The sequence below is a fragment of the Camellia sinensis genome, chromosome 2 (genome assembly GCF_055761805.1).
Source record: "Camellia sinensis isolate YWXY chromosome 2, ASM5576180v1, whole genome shotgun sequence".
Taxonomy (NCBI): domain Eukaryota; kingdom Viridiplantae; phylum Streptophyta; class Magnoliopsida; order Ericales; family Theaceae; genus Camellia; species Camellia sinensis.
In genome coordinates, this window is record NC_138962.1 from 189,278,668 (window position 1) to 189,295,422 (window position 16,755).

General features: G+C 42.6%; 2 protein-coding genes across 2 annotated transcripts; both read left to right on the forward strand.

The window, feature by feature from the left end:
* Positions 1-1,210: 1,210 nt before the first annotated feature.
* LOC145819320 (secoisolariciresinol dehydrogenase-like) lies at positions 1,211-15,953 on the forward strand. The gene is made up of 4 exons (XM_082913299.1): positions 1,211-1,258; positions 13,759-14,350; positions 14,399-14,404; positions 15,786-15,953. Exons 1-4 carry the CDS (start codon positions 1,233-1,235, stop codon positions 15,951-15,953), a joined length of 792 nt encoding a protein of 263 aa, XP_082769425.1. The 5' UTR covers positions 1,211-1,232.
* LOC145819762 (uncharacterized) lies at positions 4,462-5,808 on the forward strand. Its single transcript, XM_082913636.1, has 2 exons — positions 4,462-4,927; positions 5,004-5,808. Exons 1-2 carry the CDS (start codon positions 4,496-4,498, stop codon positions 5,727-5,729), a joined length of 1,158 nt encoding a protein of 385 aa, XP_082769762.1. The 5' UTR covers positions 4,462-4,495; the 3' UTR covers positions 5,730-5,808.
* Positions 15,954-16,755: the final 802 nt, after the last annotated feature.

Genomic DNA, 16,755 nt, shown 5'->3' on the forward strand with positions numbered 1-16,755 from the left:
ATAAATATAACTGAAAGGAGTTTTGTCAAACAGGATTGCCAAGAAATAAAACGTAACACTTGTAAAAAATCACGTTGATCAGATATCAGTAGCTCCTTGATCGGAATACATTTTATTTAACAATTATTTTTAAAATCATATTTGCAGTTGACAAAAATATTTTTCGATTAAGGGGTTATCGATAACTGATCAAAGTGATTTTTTGCAGACATGATATATTCGACGAACTCTACACATTGAATGGTTTGGTTTATCGAAATAGAACCATTAATGAATTTCACATGTCCAACAATATACTCCAATTCACACAATAGACTAGAGAGAAGTGTCTCCCTATTAAAAATGCTGGTTTTGAAAATTACTTTCAAAAAGTAATGTTTATGATATAATTTAAAATTAATTAAAATGTGAGTTATGTTTATAAAGATTGTATGTTATAATTCTATAATAGTGAAAAATTGCATCTGGGATGTGGTCTTAATTTTAAGATGAATCATATAAATTATTGTATTTTGTGTGCGTTTGATTTCTTGTCTTTTTATTTTTTTATTTTTTTATATTTCATGACTCACCGATAGTGGTGAAATATATCAATCCCTAACACCATACGCAACCTTTCGTTTGCACTTGCAGATGGCAACATCTCCCTTCCCAGTGTATTTGTTGGAGTTTTTCACTCATATTTTAAAAGTTTTTTATTAGATAATAATAATAATAATAATAATAATAATAATAATAAAACAACATTAAACTAGCGACAAATTATTCAAAAAATTTCAATATAGGCAACGTTGATTTTTCTTGCCCTTAATTTATTATTGAGTAAAGTACACTAACTTCCTTTGAAATTTAAGATTGAAATTTAAGAAAAATACAATTAGGTTTATAAATTTGACATAATTACACAAATATTTTTTTAGTAAGATGTAAAAGATCAAAACTAATACAAATGATGGGTAGATATTGAAATAAACAAAAATAACATACATTTGACAATAATATCATTTTTTGATATATACGACTCATAAATTACTGATGAAATTTTTTTCTAAATATTATTTGAATTAAAATTTTAAAAGAAATTAATATAATTATACTAAAATTATAAAATTAATTATAATTTTTCTAAACCTTGAGAGAGGTAAGTGTAATTTGCCCTTTATTATTCCATATATACAAGGTTACCATCCCATGAAGGCTCTCATTCATCGGACAATAACCACCACCTGAAGATGATGAAAGCCGGCTCTGCCCAAAGGTACGCTAAAATTTCTTGCTCCCAACGTTTGATTTATGTTGTCTCTATCTACCTATACCAAAAAAATAAATAAATAAAAAAGACTGTGGAACTTTGAATCACTTGATACATTTTTCTTCAAGTGTTTGAACTAAAAAAGATTGAATTATCTGTCATACAATAAGATATTAATAGAATAGTAAAATTGAATTACTATTACAGATCGATTTTACTATATTGATTCGGTTCTAAAATTTCACTGTACTGACACTTATGTATTGCCTCAGAATCACTGGAGCAATAAATGAGTCTGAAAAAGAAATATTAGATTGAGAGCTTAAAAAATTTGATCTTAGACGAAATTTAAATTAATCTCTTTTTCAAACACTTGATTTCGAACAAAGATCAAATTAATTTGTTTTCATTATTGTACGGGGAGGAAATAATTCTCCTCGTATAATCCTGTTGACCAAGTCCACGCTCCTCCGTACGACGTCGCTTTGTCACCTGAAAACACAAACGTGAGCTAGCCGGCGGGTGTGTGCCGGAAACCTCTCCGATGCCTAAGTCAGAAAACTTGACAAATAGACAAAGCTCTAAGTTCTCAGAAAGATTGTGTTCAATTACCTCCTCCAAGGTGTTGCTTGTGAGCTTTTATAAGTTTCATATGGCACAATCCTAGTAGGACTCGTATTTCTCCATGCAGAGTCCTCCTAGGATTCAATCTCCTAAGGATAATGCTTATCCTTTTACACCCTCCCCCACTGCTTAAACCAAGTGGGATGGTTTCCTCCACGGCCGAACTTCCATGTAGCCGAAGTAAATTGGCTATACCGAGCCACAGAGGGCCGAACCGTCCATAGCTCGGTCTTCTCCTCTAATTCCTTACTTCGGCTGTCCCTGTTCAACCTTGGCGAGCTCAAACTTCCAAGTAGCAAGGTCTGACCGACCTAATCCATAGTACGTCACGACCGGACTAATTCCAAAACCGGCCTTCCCAGAACATACTGCGGCCGGACTAACTCTGAGACCGACCTAATTCCGAGTTGCCTACGGACCGGAGTAGCTTTACTTCTCCTTGGACCAAAACATCTATCTCTTCATGAGCCGGAGTAACCTCACCTCCTTGGGCCGAAGTAACTTTGTCTCCTCAAGACCGGAGTAACCTTGCCCCCTAGGCCGAAGTATCCATTACGGCCTTTTTACTTAATCCTTCGTGTTTTGGGCCTTAAAGCCCAACTCGAAGCTCGGCCCAATTTCTCCCAAAAATTACCCTCTCAATTGCCCCTTAATTCCATCTGCGCAACATGATCGGGATTACCAGTCTACTGGCCGAGCTAGAGTTTATTAAGCTTTTTCAGCCGAGCTAAAAACCCTTTAGCCTCTCCAGCCGAGCTAACTTTACCTCGGGCTTCTCTTCGTCCGGTCAAAAACGTCTCTTCAATCACGACTGTAACGCTTCCCTTTCCATAGACACGTGGCAGGATCTGATAAGCCATGGCCAACTGTTACGCCGCCCTGCAGAAATTTCGTACTGTTCCCGCCTCTTTTTGCCGCCTTTTTCTCTCCCTTCTTTCACAAAACAACCCTTCATCTCGTATCATTCACTCACACCTTGCTGTTCATCTTCTCTCTGTGTTCTTGAACCTTCGAGTTTTTTCAAAATTTTGAGCTTGCTGCGTCCGTGTCACTATTTGCTGCTACTGCCTCCATCTTTAGCTCCTCTTTAGCTCCTCTTTTAATCTGGTAAGTGAATCCATTTTCTTCCTCTCTTTTTGCTTATGTTGCTTTTACCCTTGTTTTGTGCAACTGTATCTTGTTTTCGTATGCTTTTTGCAAATATTTTCTCCATGTATCTGCTCTGCTTTTGTACTTTCTATGAGGAAACCAGTAGAACTTGTATGTGTATGAACTATTTTGTAGGAAGATAGTCTTAGATCCAAAATCACCTAGCAACCGGACTAGAAAACTGTTTGTGTTATGTATGTAGACAGATTCAGAACATAACCGAACTAGAACTTGTAGAAACATCAGTAGTTTCTTCTGACCCACTCTAGCCAATGATAAGTTTGCCGTTACCGAACTAGGTACTTCGGTCTCCAACCGAGCTAAGACCTTGGGGCCAAGCCGGCTTTCTTAGTTCTGAAACCGAACTCAGAAAGCTGCCCCTAGGCGTTAGACCGGTATAAAACTGCTCAAAACCGAGCTAAGAAACCTTCTGATTTGTAGACGGGGTAGAACCAGCCCTTTAAGCCGAAGTAGGATTTGTATATCTTGCTTATAATTTGTAGCGCGGTCCAACGATCTGTGCTTAACCCCCTTGCTTTCTACTTTGCAGACTTAGGTTGCCCAGGCACTCCTACGTGTGCTCAACCGAGCTACTGAGCCAAATTTTTGTACCGAAATAATTTATTCGTAACTTATACAACAAATGGGTAAGTATAGATATTTAGTCGAAACCCCTGGTGGCATGGCCGAATTCAGGCAGGACTACCAGATTCCTGATGATGTCCAACTGGAGTTGGCCAAGAAAGATGCTACTCCCTGGGACAATGAAGGCTCCGTCCCCTTTACCCTTCAATCAATAATTGAAACCGGACTACGGTTTCCTGTCCAACCGCTCATCTGCGAATTTCTTAGACAGACTAGGTTATGTCCTACCCAACTGTCCACCAATACATACCGTATTATAATGGGAATAGACGCATTAAACCACCAAACCGGACTAAATCTCGGTCTAGCCGAAATATTCCATCAGTATTCCATCGGCTCAAAGAATGCTGGGTGGGTCTACTACCTCAGAATTCGCCGCCGCCGAGAGAAGATAATTAAGCACACTCCGGACAAAGATCTTAACGATGACGATTTCCTTTGGGTCTCTGGGAATTTTGAGGATTTTCAAGCTCAAATTCCTGGCCGACCTATAAATTGGAAAATGGGAGAACCTGGTAATTTTGCTTCGGTCTTCTGTCTTGCTTGTTATCTCGGTTGTTTAGTTTATTAGCCGGACTAACACTTTCCTTTACTGCAGATTTCGCCCATCTCCGTTCCCTGTACAGTTATCCCAACCTTGGGGTTCTGCGAGCCGCACTACGGGTTAAAGAAAGAAGTTGGTCAAAACTTCTAAATTTTCAGCCGACCTACCGGTATAGCGGTCGCCGCAAAGCAAAGGTAACTGATTTTCTTCTTGAGGAAGCACCGGAGCCGGACCCAACCCTGCCCGAGATAAGACTTGTCCCTCTAACAGCAGAAGAAGAGATGGCGAAAAGGAGCAGAGTTAGGGCCCTTCTTACCGAAACGGCTAGGCCCGAAGTAACGCCTCCCAGTCAATCGCAGCCTGCCGTTGTCGCCCTCCCTTCCCAACAGCCATCCTCTTCCCGCCGGACCAAACGTCCCCGGACTGCCGAACCCGAACGAGTTTTGGTTGATGAAGAACCTGTCATTCAGCCGAGCTTACCACCAAGCCCTCGACCGGAGTCTTTCGACCGGACCATCAGTTGCTGGGCACCGAAGCTATCTTTCAACGACCGAGACATTCTGGAAACAGACTCGGTTGTTGCTGAGAAGGACCACCTATTGGCCATCAATTTGGCCAAGAGTGTGTGTCTGCCTAAAGATATGGAACATCACCACAAACAGTTAACCACCGAGCTGAAGTCCATCCGGTCAGCCACGAAATCAATGATTCTGGTAAGTAACTTCGGTCGTATTTCTGTTTTTCTACTTTTCTTTTTCTTCGGCTAAATTGAAGTTGTTGCTTTGTCAGGCTATCCAGAAAAATCAAATCACCCATAGGAAGGTGCTGGAGCTGAGGAAAGTGACAAGGCAAGCTGCGGCAGAGGCAGAGGCGAAATCGGCCGAACTAGAGGAGGCCAGAAAGGAAATGGCCGAACTCCGAGGTGAGGTCGGTCGTCTGACCGGAATGGTTAGTTCGGCCGAGGCCGAAAAGCAAAAGACTGCCATTGTGCTGAAGGACAAGTACTTGCGCGAGTTGCTAAAACTTGAAAGAAAGAAGGATGCCGAAATAAAAGAGAAGGTGAAGGAAGCCGACAAACAAGGCTTCAAGAGGGCAGAGGATGCTTATGCCCAACAATGCAATGCGGCCAAGGATCTGTTCTTTAAGTGCGGCTGGAGGGGAGCCGTTGAGAAGCTCGGTCATGATCCTCAGACCGAGGTTTTCAACCCTCCAGCCTACTTTATACCGAACTCCCTGATGGATTATGCCACGGCCATGCAACAGCAGTTCCTTGAGGGCTCAGATGATGAAGATTCTGATGAAGACTCTGCCCCTGAGGATGCTTCGGTTGTGAATGCAGATCAGGTAGTTCGGTCGGAGCCCGTGGTGGAAGATCTAACTCTTGATCAACCAATTGAAGCCGTGGCTCCAGCCGAACCCGTTCTTCCTTCTGAAAGTGTTGTAGCGCCCGAAACCGGTCTTCGGGTTGACGCCGATGCTGCCTTTGACGCCGAAATAGATGAACTCTTCTCTTAATTTTGTAATCTTTTCTTTGTAACCGAACTAAGCAGCCTTGTAATGACTTCTTTTTTGAATGAAAATTTGACTTCTCTTATTCCGGTTATTGTGTGTATGCTTGTATTTGTAATGTCTTCTATTACTCCATGTGTTATTTCGGTTTTTGGTTGGTTAAACTATACTTACCAGCCAACCACTCTTTAGCCGACATAATTATTTCGGCTGAAGAGTAACAAGAGTTGGTTTATTCCAGCCAACCACTCTTCAGCCATACACTTACTTCGGCTGAAGAGTAACAAGAGTTGGTTTATTCCAGCCAACCACTCTTCAGCCTTGCACTTACTTCGGCTGAAGAGTTACAGGTGTTGGTTTATTCCAGCCAACCACTCTTCAGCCTTGCACTTACTTCGGCTGAAGAGTTACAGGTGTTGGTTTATTCCAGCCAACCACTCTTCAGCCTTGCACTTACTTCGGCTGAAGAGTAACAAGAGTTGGTTTGTTCCAGCCAACTACTCTTCAGCCTAACACTTACTTCGGCTGAAGAGTTACAGGTGTTGGTTTATTCCAGCCAACCACTCTTCAGCCTTGCACTTACTTCGGCTGAAGAGTAACAAGAGTTGGTTTGTTCCAGCCAACTATTTGAAGTTAGTTTTTCCAGCTAACTTATAGTATTTGGTTATTCCGACCAAATGTCCTGCAGCCTGGATCCTTATCCTGGGCTTAGGAAGGATGTTGGTTTAATCCAGCCAACCTCTGAGTTAGTTTTTCCAGCTAACTTGGAATAGAATGTTCGCAAAAAACTTAGTCTCTAAAGCTAACTTTTACAAAGAATAATTTGTGCTAAAAAGAATTGCTCATTTTATTGATGGAAGAAAAAATTACACATGTTTGAAAAAGAAAAGCTAAAAGTAAAATAACTTGAGATTGGCCGTATTCCATGGCCTAGGGATTGCCTTGCCATCCTTGTCTTCTAGGTGGTATGCCCCTTTGCCGGCTAACCCAACCACCTTATAAGGACCTTCCCAATTTGGGCCTAACTTGCCGTCTCCTGGGATTAAGGTGTTCCCCATTACTTTGCGCAGTACCCAATCGCCAATTTTGAATTGTCTTGGATGAACCTTTTTGCTGTATTTTTTGATTAACTCTCGTTGGTATGCGGCGATGTGGACCAACGCTCTTTCTCTTCTTTCTTCTGCAAGGTTGAGTTCTAAGGCTATGGCTTCTTCATTTAGGTCTGGATCAAAATTTTCGCTTCGAATTGTGGGGAGGCCAACTTCTAGTGGGATCACCGCTTCCATTCCATATGCTAAGGAGAATGGTGTTTCTCCTGTTGATCGTCGAGGTGTGGTGCGGTAGGCCCATAAAACATGAGGAAGTTCATCTGCCCACTTGCCTTTTGCCTTCTCTAGCCTTTTCTTAAGTCCATCCAAGACGACTTTATTTGATGCTTCTGCTTGCCCATTTGCTTGGGGATATGCCGGAGTAGAATTGTAGAACTCTATCTTGTATTCTTCGCAAAAGCTTCTAAAGATCCTGCCGTCGAATTGAGTTCCATTGTCTGAGATCAGTGCTCTTGGTATGCCAAACCGAGTGATAATATTCTGCCAAACAAACTTCTTCACATCCTTCTCTTTAATTGACGCCAATGCTTCTGCTTCCACCCACTTTGTGAAGTAGTCTGTTGCTGCGAGAAAGAATTTTCTGCCACCGGGCGCTGTTGGAAGTGGGCCTACTATGTCCAAGCCCCACATTGCGAAAGGCCATGGGCTAGTTAAGGGTAGGAGTTCTCTTGCTGGTTGATGTATTTGGTGTGCGAATTTCTGGCATTTTTCACACTTCTTCACATATTTTTCTGAGTCTGCTTGCATATATGGCCACCAATATCCTTGCGAAATAGCCCTGTAGGCGAGCGACCTTCCCCCTTGATGACTTCCACATACCCCTTCATGTATTTCGAATAGGAAGGCTTCTACTTTGCTGGGATGAACGCACTTGAGGTAAGGCCCAGAGAATGACTTCTTGTATAATGCCATAGATGGAGATAGCCAAAATCGCTGCGACTTTGCCCTTATTTTGTTGGCTTCTTTTTTCTCTGCTGGTAGGACGCCGTCTTTTAGGAACAGGATGATGGGATCCATCCATGAAGGGCCTAATTCAGTGCAATATACTTCTTCTGCTTCGGGGTCTTCTATACTTGGTCTTGGTAAGAAGTCGATGAGTACTGGATGAGGGATCGATGTATCTGCCATTGAGGCCAGGCCTGCTAGCTCGTCCGCTCGGCTGTTTTCCTCCCTGCCAATTTGTTCTATCCTTACCACATCAAACTTCTTGATCTCTGTTCTGACTAACTCTTGGTACTTGGCCATTCTGTCGTCCTTTGCTTCGTATTCGCCCGAAATTTGGTTTACTACCAGCAGAGAGTCACTGTATACCATTAGTTCGGCTGCTTTCATGAAGTGTGCTGACTTGAGTCCTGCGATAAGCGCCTCATACTCTGCTTCATTGTTGGATGCTGGGAAGCCAAGGTTGATTGCTTGCTCTATAACCAGGCCGTCTGGAGAGATGAGGACTATGCCAAGCCCTGCACCATGTCGGTTGGATGCTCCATCCACAAAGAGCTTCCACATCTCTCCAACAAATAGTTTCCAGCATGTGGAAGGGTCAGACGATGCCGTGGGGTCAAGGATGGTGTTTTCTTCAAAGTCCATATTGGCTGTCTGCCCTTCGTCCTCTGTTTGAACTGCTGGTGAGCCTTTGTTTGGCTCCTCCTTGTCGTTCTTAATGTGGTCTGCCTTTGTGCTTGATGGACTACTTTCCACTAGGGGTTGCGCTATTCCGGCGTCAACTTCCGTCCCTAGTTCGGTTGAGTCAGTCAGGTCGACTGGGCAGATATGATGACTTCCAGGAGTAAACTCTGCGACGAAGTCTGCCAAAGATTGAGCTTTTATTGCGGTCTTTGGTTGGAACTTGATATCGAATTGTCCCAACTCTACTGCCCATTTCAAAATTCGCCCACTGAAGTTCGCCCTTTCAAACAGAGCTTTTAATGGAAAGGCCGTAAGGACGACTATGGTGTGGGCATGAAAGTAGTGTGCCAACTTTCTGGATGCCATCATTAATGCTAATGCTAATTTCTCTAAGGGCAAGTACCTTGTTTCGGCTCCCAACAATGTCTTGCTTACATAAAAGATGGGCAGGTGTTGTATTCCTTCTGCACGAACCAACACTGCGCTAACTGCGTGCTGAGAAACTGCCAGGTATAAAAAGAGTTCTTCACCAGGAATTGGAGTTACAAGTAGTGGTGGGGAAGACATGTACTCCTTCAAGCTTTCCAGAGCTCGGTCGCATTCTTCATCCCACTCAAACTTGGCCTTTAAAGCTTGGAAGAACGGTCGTAGTCTGTCCGACGATCTGCTTATGAACCGGTTGAGTGCAGCCGCCATACCAGTAAGATGCTGCACTTCTTTAACTGAGTTTGGTCTCTCCAACTCCTGGATCGCTTTGATCTGAGAGGGGTCGGCTTCTATACCTCGGTTGGTCACCAGGAAGCCCAAGAATTTGCCAGATCCAACTCCGAATGCGCATTTGGACGCATTGAGGCGTAGCTTGTGTTTCTTCAGGATCTGGAACATCTCGCCTAAGTCTTTCAGATGGTCATTCTCATCCTTGCTTTTGACCACCATGTCGTCGATGTACGCCTCCATTGTTTTGCCTAACAATGGTTCAAACATCTTGGTGACCATCCTTTGGAATGTCGCCCCCGCGTTCTTTAGGCCAAAGGGCATGACCTTGTAGCAATATAACCCCCTTGGTGTTGTGAAGGATGTGACCTCCTGGTCTGGTTCATGCATGGCGATCTGGTGGTAGCCTCTGTATGCATCCAAAAAGCTAAGTCGGTTATGTCCTGCCGTTAAGTCCACCAGTTGATCTATTCTTGGTAGAGGGAAGCTATCTTTTGGGCACGCTTTGTTGACTGTTTTGTAGTCGATGCAGACACGCCATTTACCATTCTTTTTTGGTACTACGACGGTGTTGGAGATCCATTTTGGGTAGTGCACTTCCCTTATCGCTCCTGCCTCCAGCAGGTTGCCTACCTCTTCTGCCACTATTTCGGCGTGGTGGAGTGCCGATCTGCGCGTGCGTTGAATGACTGGTCTGGCGGAAGGGTGGACATTGAGTTGGTGACTGATGAAGTTTGGATCAATGCCTGGCATGTCGTAAGGTGTCCAGGCAAACACTTCGATATTGGAAGTCAAGAATTCCATGACCTCTAATCTCTCAGCGCTGGACAATGATGAGCCAAGCAGGAAGAACTTATCCGGGTTCTTCTCATCTATTTTTACCTCCACCAAGTCTTCCACCGCTTTCTGATTAGCTTCTTTGCCGACGTCAGCGAATAGTTCATTACTCTCTGGTTCTTCCACCGAATGAACGTATCCTTTGGCAGCTCGGCTTCCATTTGCTGTGGCGAAGCACTGCTTTGACATGATCTGATCGCCATAGACTTCTTCAATTATACCGGCGTCATTGGGGAACCGCATTACCTGATGGTATGATGACGCCACCGAACGCATGGCATGCAGCCATGTTCTGCCTAGGATGATGTTGTAGGTGGAGGGGACCTTCAATACCCAGAACTCCACCTGTTTTGATACACTTCCAGCTCTGACTGGAAGGATTATTTTGCCGACAGGCCACTCTGGCATGGAGTTGAATCCAATCAGGGGAGAAACTGCAGGTGCCAAGTCTTTGTCTTGCAACTTTAGTTGTTTGAATGTGTCGTAATACATGATCTCACATGAACTACCCTGGTCAATCAGAATCCGCTTGACGTCAAAATCCTTGACTCGGAGAGTGACAACCAGGGCATCATTATGGGGGCAGTAAATTCGTTCCAAGTCCTTATTCGAAAAGGACATGACGTTTGTTGCCTCTGTCCTCCCCTTCTTGATGGCGGGTTGGGAACTTAATACTTCCCTAAAGTGTTCAGCCTTCTTGATTGAACCTCTAAGCTCGCATACGCGCTCAGGTTCAAAAACTCCATGAATTACATTGATAATGCCTTGTGGTGGTGCGTCGTTTGGCATTCTGTTGGGTTGGTCATGATCTTGGGGGGCCGGTTGCGCTCCTCCTTCAATGTATTCGTCCAAGTGGCCTGCTGCCACCAATTCTTCTAAATGCTGTCTTAGGGGCGTGCAATTCTCAGTTCGGTGCCCCTTTTCTTTGTGGAAGGTGCACCGTGATCTGTCGTCGTAATTCTTCTGAGCCTCCCCAAGCTTGGCTGGCCACTTGACAAAAGGCTCATCCTTGATTTCGCTCAGAATCCGATATATTGGTTTTTTGAACACCGTGGTTATGGCAGTGCGAATTCTTAGCCATCTTTTGTCTGGGTCTTCTCCGTTATCTCGTCTGCCACGTCCATTTTTGTTACTTCGGTCCACCGTATTAACCTTTGCTGAGGTTTTCTTTTCTGGTACCGTGGCCGCACTTGTTTTGGCTTTGGAACGTGCGCCATCTTCTTCTACCCTGATGTGCTGATGCACTCTCTCCATCAGGGCTTCCATGGTGAGGGGTGGCGTCATGGTAATTGAATCCCTTAGTCGGTTCCCTACTGGTAGGCCTCTTTTATATTGCGCAATGGCTAGATTGGTGGGGCAGTCTCCAATCTGGTTGAATGTCTCCCAGTAGCGACTGTTGTAAGATCTGAGAGTTTCTTTCTCACCCATGTCGATGGAGAGTAGCTGGTCTATCTCCACCGGTGTTTTAGTATTTGTCCGAAACCTTGTTACGAATGCTTCTGCCAATTGGGCCCAGGAGGCTATGCTACCTTCTGGGAGCTTTTCGAACCAAGTCAAGCCCAGGTCGCCCAGACTTGATGGGAAAAGTATGCACATTAAGGCCTCGTTTCGCCTGTACACGGCCATGACTTGGCGAAAGTGGCTCAAGTGTGAATACGGGTCCGTCTTCCCTTCATATGTATTGAACTTCGGCTGAAGGAAGCCTGATGGTAGGGGAGCGTTTTCGATCGCTGGGACAAACGGCGAAGTCTGTAGCCTTGCCAATGCTTTGTCCGCTGGTTCGTAGGCCGGTTGCGGTATTGGCATTCCAACCTCGACACTTCCATGCGTTCGAGGAGCCAACCGTTGTAGGGCCGAAATTCGGTGTGGATCCCTTGCCCTGGCATCCTCCTTGCATCGTGCTTTTTCTTCTAGCACGGTTCGTAAGTCGGATGACCTGGGTAGCTCGGTTTGTCTGGATCTGGTCTGGTGTGAATGTGAAGGCCAATACGTACTTCCTTCAGTATATGATCTTTCGGATCTCGTCCTCTCAGACCTGGAGTGACGAGTTCTTGAAGATAAGGAGTGAGTGTCGCCTGTCCTGAGGCTTCTGCTCTCTCCTTGGGAGGGCGTAGTATTCCTACTACGATTCTCTGAGTGGCGAGGGGGCGTTTTATGCTTGCGCCCCTCTCCTGTCGCCACATCTTTGGTCTTTATCTGGCGTTTTAAAGTCTCCATGTCCGCCGCCATCCTTCGAATTAGTTCATCCTGTTCCTTTACGCGATCTTCCAGGGCTTGAGGATCAATCCTCCTCCTTTGCCTGTCGGGACTTTGAGAGTGACAAGGGCTGCCATTCCGCCTTCCCCTGCCACTCCTCCTGGAATTATGTTGTTGGGGCTCCAAGTCCGCCATGGGAGGGACAGCAGGTAATCCCTCACGCCTTGCGCCCCCTTCTGGAGTTAGTCCGTCGACGGCGGACTGCGGCAAGTCTTCAATGTGTGCCATTGAATGAGAAAAGGAGAAGCTTAGTCAAGAGGTTTTTGTTCTTGTCTGTTCTTCCCACAGACGGCGCCAATTGTACGGGGAGGAAATAATTCTCCTCGTATAATCCTGTTGACCAAGTCCACGCTCCTCCGTACGACGTCGCTTTGTCACCTGAAAACACAAACGTGAGCTAGCCGGCGGGTGTGTGCCGGAAACCTCTCCGATGCCTAAGTCAGAAAACTTGACAAATAGACAAAGCTCTAAGTTCTCAGAAAGATTGTGTTCAATTACCTCCTCCAAGGTGTTGCTTGTGAGCTTTTATAAGTTTCATATGGCACAATCCTAGTAGGACTCGTATTTCTCCATGCAGAGTCCTCCTAGGATTCAATCTCCTAAGGATAATGCTTATCCTTTTACACCCTCCCCCACTGCTTAAACCAAGTGGGATGGTTTCCTCCACGGCCGAACTTCCATGTAGCCGAAGTAAATTGGCTATACCGAGCCACAGAGGGCCGAACCGTCCATAGCTCGGTCTTCTCCTCTAATTCCTTACTTCGGCTGTCCCTGTTCAACCTTGGCGAGCTCAAACTTCCAAGTAGCAAGGTCTGACCGACCTAATCCATAGTACGTCACGACCGGACTAATTCCAAAACCGGCCTTCCCAGAACATACTGCGGCCGGACTAACTCTGAGACCGGCCTAATTCCGAGTTGCCTACGGACCGGAGTAGCTTTACTTCTCCTTGGACCAAAACATCTATCTCTTCATGAGCCGGAGTAACCTCACCTCCTTGGGCCGAAGTAACTTTGTCTCCTCAAGACCGGAGTAACCTTGCCCCCTAGGCCGAAGTATCCATTACGGCCTTTTTACTTAATCCTTCGTGTTTTGGGCCTTAAAGCCCAACTCGAAGCTCGGCCCAATTTCTCCCAAAAATTACCCTCTCAATTATCTTTTGAAATGGGTAAACTCTCATCCATGATTTTGGTGGGATCTTCCATTATTGTAAATTTCGATTATTTTGACTTTTTGATCAGTAAAGATAATTTAATTTGTCTTAATAGATTGAACAATGATTAACCATTTCAAAATTTGCCTACATTCTCAATTTTGAGGAAAAAACAAGTATTTTCCAAGAAATTCATCTTTAAGTGTGCCTTACCTTCTGAAAATTAAATTTTAGCTATACACTATGTTTGTGAGTATTTTTGTATGTATGAATTTTGTAATTTATGAATATTTTTTTTGCGAATGAATTTTGTACACGTATCTTTACTATAACGTTGCAGGCTACAAGGTAAGGTTGCCGTGATTACTGGTGGAGCTAGCGGCATTGGCGAGACTACTACAAGGCTTTTTGTAAGACATGGTGCAAAAGTGATTGTTGCCGATGTCCAAGATGACCTTGGACACTCCCTTTGTGCAGACATTAACTCACAAGAATCGGTTTCCTTCGTTCATTGCGATGTTACCAATGAATCCGACATCCAAAACGCTGTAGACATCGCTATCGTGAAGCATGGCAAGCTTGACATAATGTTCAACAATGCCGGCATTCCTGGAAAATGTGATAAGAGAATCATTGAAGCGGATGGTGAAGATTTCAAGTGGGTGTTCGATGTGAACGTCTTTGGCGCTTTTTTGGGAGCCAAACACGCTGCTCGGGTTATGATTCTGGCCAAGAAAGGCACCATTTTGTTCACTTCAAGCATATCTTCTGTGATTTCTGGTTGTTTAGCCGCACATGCCTACACAGCTTCAAAACATGCCATTGTAGGCCTTACTAAGAACTTGTGTGTCGAGTTGGGGAAATATGGGATTAGAGTCAATTGCATCTCTCCTTTTGCTGTGGCCACTCCAATGTTGTTAAACAATATGCACGTGGTAAGGATTTACAAACAAAATTTTTTGTACAAAACTTTTGTATAGATTGATGTAACTTTTTGTAGTCATTTCGTTTTCTTCAAAATGTGTATTTTTCGTTTTTTTTTGATAATTGGTAATTGGGTATGCCTCACTATTCTCAAGACCCTTTTCACATGAGTCAGACAAATTTTAGGCTATGCCCGATGGCATGGCCCAAAGGGATTTCAATGAAAATCAAACTTTAAATCAGATGCTTCTTGACGTACCAAGAGCTAAATGACTGTCCATCGAGAGTTTATACACACCCCATTATTTTAATTTACGCTCTTAATTTTTGAATTTTTTTGGTTTAAAAGTTGATTTTTAAACAAAATTATTTGGTGCGAAAATCAACTCCTGAACCAAACCAAAGATACAGACGAACCAAATAGTTTTGTTCATAAGGTGATTTTCAAATTGTTTGGGGTGTGTTAAATAAGTGTACTTTTTCTCTTTTTGGACTAAAACGTTGAGGAAAAAAATATGAATGTTTGGGTTAACTTTTTGATTTTTTATGAAAAAATATGCATTAAAAAATTATAGAAATAAGTGTATAAGAGAAGATAGGGTAAGAGGCCGTACGGATGGAGAGAGGAGCCGGTTGGGTGAGTGATGAGGAAATATTGTCTCCTTCTTGGTGATTGATTGGAAGGTGTTGTTTGGTCCGTGGGGGCTCACCACGGGTTCAGTTTTTCTAATCGAAACCGTTCAATGTGTAGAATTCGTCGAGTACTATACGCTTGTAAAAAATCACGTCGATTGGATATCGATAACTATCTGATCGTGTTATTTTTTTTTGTTAACTGTTAACTGTAACAAAACTGATTTGATCATGTAGTTAGCAATATCCGATAGACATGATGTTTTACAGGCATATAGTACTAGACGAGCTCTACATATTAACGGCTCAGATTATTAAAACGGAGACCCATGACAGGCCCCTACGGGCCCAGCTTTACTATTAAGATTTAGTGAATATTCTATTATAAATTTTTTTTTTTGTCCGTCGCTGGTACCTCTCATCACATCAGTCATCATTTCGGCCAACTTTTGATTTGTATTAATATTTGTTTATTAATTTTTTAATATTTTTTTTGGTGAATAGGGATAACTTTTTAATTTTTTGTGTAATTTTTTGACTTTTTACCTTTTTCTGAGATTGCCAAACTTGTCCTAAATAGTTTTATTCGGAAGTTAATTTTTGAATAAAAAAGATGTGTGTACTAAGAGGAAATGATATATAAAAATAAGCTTTCTCCAACCCCGAATTCAAACCCCTTGGACTTATCGAAACATTTATTATTACTTTCATAATTTTAAAAATTTCATTAACACCTATTTCTGAATATGTTTTCTATATAAACTTACTTTATGTTTGTAAATCATTTTTCCTATGACACCCGGATGGGAGAAGCAGAAGGCAGAGGCGGTGTTTTGCGAGACAGTGAATTTAAAGAAGGCGGTGCTGGAGAGTGAAGATGTGGCAGAGGCAACATTGTACATTGCAAGTGATGAATCTAAATATGTGAGCGGTTTGAACTTTGTGGTCGAACCAATCCAACTTTTGGAGAGGCCATGAAGAAATTATCATCTGGAACCACTATTGCATCACAATGCATAATAAATGAACTATTTGTGCTTTTTGTTTCCCTAAAATGAATCAGTATATTTGCTTTGAGTTTTTTGGATTAAATTTTTTGAAAATTAAATTTTTTGATTTTCGTATTTTTTTGTTTTTAACGAATATTTTTAAAATTTTAAACATTTTTTTAAATACTTTTTTAGATACACCTTACTTAGATCTATCTAAAAAGTAAAAAAAAATTGTGAAAAAATTAATAAATACATAAAAATACAAAAAAATGTACTAAATTCTTGTATTTTTTTTATATTTTTGGTATTTAGTGAATTTTTAAAAGATTTTTTTTTACAATTTTTTTTTTTACTTTTTAGGTGTATTTATGTTAGGTGTGTCTAAAAATTAAAAAAATTGCTTAAAATATTAAAAAAATTCAGTAAAAACAAAAAAACACGAAAAATAAGAAAGTAGAATTTTTTAAAAAGTATTTTTGAAAAAATGAAACCAAACAAGCTGAATGATTTTGTAATTCAGGCCCTTTTTGGGAAGTGGGTTATAATCTACTTCCCAGATTATAACCCACTTCCCCTCTCATAAAAAAGCTACTTATAAGCAGCTTTTAACCAAAAAATTAATTAGGGCTATGCTACAGACCCCCAGCTGGGGCACCCCCAGTGACCCCCAGTGGCAGGTGGCACACTGCCATTGGGTGGACTTCAAAAAAAAAAAAAAAAAAATTTTCAGCCTATCAGGGGCGACCCCCAGTGACCCCCACTGGGGGTGTTAGGTATTTTTCAATTAA